Genomic DNA, 5,031 nt, shown 5'->3' on the forward strand with positions numbered 1-5,031 from the left:
TTGTTAAGTTAATGAGCTTAATCTGTACTTAGGTACATACATTCCCATGCATACATGTTTGCATGCAAATGTTTGCATATGTCTGTTATAACATAAAACCCACAACCACGTGCAAACATCCCATTTCTTTTTGAATGAAATGCGTTAAGAACTGTTTCACTCTAAGTGTCTTGAAGCCTTCTATAAATAGACCACAAAACTGTAATCAGAATTCTAAAAGTGACATTGTGAGTGAGAAGGACCTACACCGCAGGGTGGTGCACAACACTGAAAAATTCACTTAGTTGCAGGTAGGCAAATAAAATAATGTAAATGTGGTTCAATGTAATAATTTAATGTAATTCAAATCCCTAACAAGTTTAACAAGTACTTAAACACTGCAGCAAACTTTGTACTCAAATGGTGACAATGAAAAATAAATAACACAACATTGAACTTTTTAAGTTAACTTAACTATCAGCTCCCTAAGAGTACATTCACACAGTGCGCTTTGGACATCAGCAATCGGGCCTATTCTCATGGTATAAAAGGAGTTTTGACATCCCGGCATGCAATGTGAGACATCCTATTTCTATAATCATTCCACGCCAGAAAACTTAAATAAACAAAATCACAACTCATGACATTTCAGCGTTGTAAGGTTTCTGCTTAGATTTTAGTCTTTACACGCTGCGTCACTAGGCTAGACGTCAGCGGCTAGAAACGGCAAGTTCAGATCCCACACAAAAAATATACATGATTAGGCTTCTTGCAATCACAAAACTATACCATTAATAGTTATTTTTATTGAAACAAACTATTTTTACTTTTTGTAGTTTCAAAACAACCCTAAAGGATATTAAATATCGGCACAAAATAACGTCTATAGACAGCTTAAACTAAAAAAAACCTAAATCATCAGTTTTTCAAACCCCATATCGGTGCAATCTACATTATTTAAAAAAAAAAAACAGAAAGTGTCCATGAGTGGCTCTTGCTAGGTGGCCTTCTGCATGCTTTTACTGATGATTGCTTATCAGTGTTAAATCTATAGATTTGTTGTCTTCCTTGGTGCTGTCATCCCGTAACTGGGCGGCTCTTTTCATGACAGCTTATTCTGAATCAGTGACGGTTAAAAACACTACATCTAAAATGCTCGCTCTCTTTCCCTCTTTACACACGCATACACACAGTTTCTCAAGTGTGACCGTGACATGTTACATCCTCTATCCTTATCTGCATAGGAAACACGTCTCCAAAAAAGGCCAAAGGGCGTCTACTGAATGGTTTGCTTACGCAGCTCTACAGTCAGACCGAGAGGCAACCAGCCCGCTGATTCATTCACTGTCAAAAGTGCGCACACAAACTCATGATCCAGTGCGAAAATGCACACTACATGCTTGATATTGAGAAATCTGCCTGTGCTTCTCATTCTTATATAGTCCTCATGTGTGTGATGCTAAGTGTGAGGTGGCAGGGAGTCGGGGGGAGATACTTCCGTGACGGGGCTTGAGGGCTGATTCTGGACACTGAGGAACAAGTCCTCTGCACGCGTGTGCTGTGCCGGTTGGCCCTTCTTCCATCTTTGTTGTCAGTCCTTCCACCTGAAGGAGCTCAAACATTCCAGTTATGGGTTTTATGTCCTTTCTCTCCCCTCCTCTGGCCGTGCTTTCATCCCTTCATGGCGTCGGCGGCGAGGCTCTCCAGAAGAGTTCTATAAATGTCCGAGCGGAGGAACCGCGGGTACGAGTCTCTTTCCATCAACCCGTAAACGATCTTCTGAGCGTCGTCAAAGCAGTGCATGGTGGGAGTCTTGACGTTCCTTTTGATCTGCTCTCGGGTGTGATAGTCGATGTTGATCTGGAATGAAGCACAAAGGTAGGAATGAGGGGATTTGAGCCAAGAGCAAAAGATGTGAGATTCAACATTTCAGCTGGCACTTCTCTCCTCTTTCAGAGGACTGCTTGCACTGACATATAAAGACAATATGTAAGGGAAACGGTGTCTGTGTGTGACTCTGAAGTTACCTCTTTAGGCGATTCTGCTTTAATGAACTGCTCATAAATCTTCTTGGCTCTTGAGGACATTCGGAATGAAGACTTGATCTTTTTGTAGTCCTCACACGTGAGCCAGAACTCAATGTTCTCGTCGCTGTATTCGGACTTGAGAAAGTTGCGAAAAGTAGCCAGTCCATCTGAGGTGAAGCAAATAAAACAAGCCCATTTTCAGCTTTTATTTAAAACAAAAAAAGAAGAAAAAACCCAAATCAGTCTGCCCAAACTGTCATTCTTACAAACACAATATTGTTTTAGCAGCATTCTCACTCTCAGGGGGAAAAGGAACCTACATTTAGACTCGAGAAGCTTTTCCAGTGACTGTGACCATTGTTGGGTATCTTCTAAACTTAGCCTGCTGGGAGAGAATGCAAGTTGGATTACTTAACAGAATCAAATTTGAGCAAAGCGAAGCTGTAAAGGGTGCGAGTCACACAGAAGCACACTCATTAAGAAAGCATAGCAGATGGGCTTATCGAATTCAGACAAAAATGCCGAACCCTGGGATATGCCGGGTTGGTGTGCGTGCTGTGCCAAAGCAAACATGGTGTCTCAGGATCATTTGAATCCTTTCAATGATGCCATAGATGGAAATCATAGGCGCAGGCTGGCTATTTTAAAACTGAAATGTATGCAAAACACTCCATAAGTCTCCTTACCTCTCAGAGCTGGAGGAGTGAGAGAACATGCACTGGAGTCGGCACATAAAGTTCTTTCCACTGTGTAGGGAATAAAAAATATATGAATATATCCCTGTTGCATTTATTGCTGTTCGATTAGCTTCCAATGAATGTGTCAAAGAATGTTAGGAGGGCTGGTGTTTAGAAAAGACAGTGACTCGTGCCGTTATATAAGATGAATGGCTATTTTCAAAGATAGTATGAAGTATTTTTAACATATTTTTTATGTCACCACACTATTTGCTATTAAACAGCTCGAGATTTTCTCGTCAAGCTCCAAGTCAGCACATTTACTGGAAACTCCAGCTCAGCGTTAAAGTCAAAAGTTTCACTCACATGTTTTTGTTTCTCTTCCTGTCATCTCTGTCCATGATGAAGCGCTGTGTGTTGGGTGGTTCGACGATTAAGCTTGGCATTGTTTTATTAAGTCCACTCTCTCGGGCTCTCGGTCCTGGTCATGCTGTGGCTGAGAGACACTTAGGAGGATTCCCCCTGCAATGCAGCTTTTTATACCAAGGTTTCCTGTTGACGGTCTGGGGTTGATGGGATACATCAGAAGCTTAAACTAAAGAGGAAGCACCCCTTCCTTCCCTCCCTCTCCTCCTCCTTCTACCTCACAGTTAGAAACAACACATACTCACTCGGTGCTTTGCATGCATGTCTCCCTCCCTCGCCTTGATGCCTTACTCCCTATTATGTCTCTGCTTCTTTTCCTTCCCTTCTGCTGTTGCTGCTCCTTCCCGCCTCCTAACCGGACTAGCCAAACAAACAGCACTCTCTGTGGCTGAAAGCTTGCTGTGTTCCCATTATTTTTAGTCTGCCAGCACAGATGCAAATGACAGCAACAGTGACTTTGATAAGCAAATCGTGACCTTCGCACGCTGTTTGTGTAGTGAGTCCATTAAATGGGATGTAAAAGAGAAGGCGGTTGAAACCAAATATTGGGATTGTCCTTCTGTCTTTCATATTTAACATTTTTTGATCCCAAAAAAGGGAAATTCGTCAAGATGTGGTAGAAATGTGCACAACACAAGGCTACAGTCATGAGTGAGAAAGAGGAAACAGCAAATTGATTGCAACAGAGAGGCTCCGCAAGGCAGGAAGCCAGAAAGACTGTCAGAACATCATATCCTGACCACTCTCATCTTTCAGCTGCAGAGTTATTACTTTATTATTGAAGCCTTCCACCATCGTCAAACTGCAGGCGGAAATCCTTATATGGTGGCTAAAACTAGTGTAAAAGGCGGGAAAAAAAAAGTTGCAGCTTTAACCCAATGCCAAATATCTCCAGAAAATATAGAAGGGTTTGGAAGTGCCTCAAAAAACAGAGGGTATTCTGTCAGCCCTCACATCAAGCACGATTTGTAAACTACAGAAAAAATTACAAAAGAAAAGAAAGAAAAGAAACGTACAGTTAAATTTTAGGCAGATTTTACCGTTAAAATGAAGAAAGTGTAACATCAACCCACACAAAAGGTAGACATCCAGCAAAGTCAAGTACTATGATAATGAGCATGATGTCATTGCCAATGTCAGAGACCCATACATATTTGAAGGGCCCCAATGTTTTACATTTGAGCCTGTTATTTATTTAAGGGACAGGGGAACAGACGAGAAGTGAGGAGAACCAACCGAGGTCAGCCAGAACTTGTGGCTGTGGCCAAAGAACCTTTAATGAACTGGATGGGGTCTTGGCAAGAACTAGCATTAGCTGAAATTAGCATTAGTTGTGGTGACCCTTCACATTTCATGTTCCTTTCAGTTTTGCGGTGATCTACAACAGATATTTTCTCTGGCATTTAAGTAGACGTTTCTGCTGATAATTGTAGCACAGAAAAGAACTGTGGGAATTCAAATCCCAAACTCTTATCTTAAAGATAAACTAATTTATGTGTTTGTCTTTCGGCTACATCTGAAGGTTTCAAGTAAACTGTTTGGAGCAAATGGTTGGATGAGAACAGTGTGCTCTTTAGTAGAGTAAATGTCAGAAGGCATTCTTGGTCTCATGCTCATAAACTTTGAAACTTCTAAATGTGCTAACGATATTGCCAGAGAAAGCCCCTGGTTTAAGGTGTTGTCAGTCAAGGTTTCAAATGATGATTGTTGAGCGAAGGTCTTTGTTTGAAACCCACCTTAAGATGGAAGCGATTTGTCTATTTGGATAGACAAATGGATGCTGGGCTTATACAGGTGTGGTCAGAAGTTTACATACATTTATTGGAATGGATATAATTGGAATTTGGGGCTTTTCTGGATTTTTCTTAGCTGTTCTTTTTCTGGTGTGAAATAACTGTACAGCATACTTTTAAATACTTAAA

General features: G+C 41.1%; 1 protein-coding gene across 2 annotated transcripts; it reads right to left on the bottom strand.

The window, feature by feature from the left end:
• Window positions 1-313: 313 nt before the first annotated feature.
• Window positions 314-3,584, bottom strand: LOC146555118 (regulator of G protein signaling 21-like). 2 transcript variants are annotated; one of them, XM_085252945.1, is made up of 5 exons: window positions 3,050-3,584; window positions 2,693-2,752; window positions 2,327-2,388; window positions 2,007-2,173; window positions 314-1,839 (listed from the first exon to the last, which is right to left on the bottom strand). In XM_085252945.1, exons 1-5 carry the CDS (start codon window positions 3,127-3,129, stop codon window positions 1,651-1,653), a joined length of 558 nt encoding a protein of 185 aa, XP_085109071.1. In that variant the 5' UTR covers window positions 3,130-3,584; the 3' UTR covers window positions 314-1,650. The 2 variants fall into 2 exon arrangements, with proteins under 2 accessions (XP_085109071.1, XP_085109070.1); XM_085252944.1 differs by having other exon boundaries at window positions 2,327-2,391; window positions 3,050-3,578.
• Window positions 3,585-5,031: the final 1,447 nt, after the last annotated feature.

The sequence above is a fragment of the Mchenga conophoros genome, linkage group LG17, assembly GCF_057382185.1.
Source record: "Mchenga conophoros isolate Kocher_MC1m ecotype Shallow Benthic linkage group LG17, M_conophoros_male_GT1.1, whole genome shotgun sequence".
Lineage (NCBI taxonomy): Eukaryota > Metazoa > Chordata > Actinopteri > Cichliformes > Cichlidae > Mchenga > Mchenga conophoros.

Excerpts from the sequence above, each read along its gene's own strand:
- LOC146555118 (XM_085252944.1), bottom strand. The coding sequence starts at position 3,129 with ATGCCAAGCTTAATCGTCGAACCACCCAACACACAGCGCTTCATCATG. Across the intron at positions 2,753-3,049 it reads AGGAAGAGAAACAAAAACAT|TGGAAAGAACTTTATGTGCC; the intron begins GTGAGTGAAACT and ends TTCCCTACACAG. Across the intron at positions 1,840-2,006 it reads AAGCAGAATCGCCTAAAGAG|ATCAACATCGACTATCACAC; the intron begins GTAACTTCAGAG and ends GCTTCATTCCAG.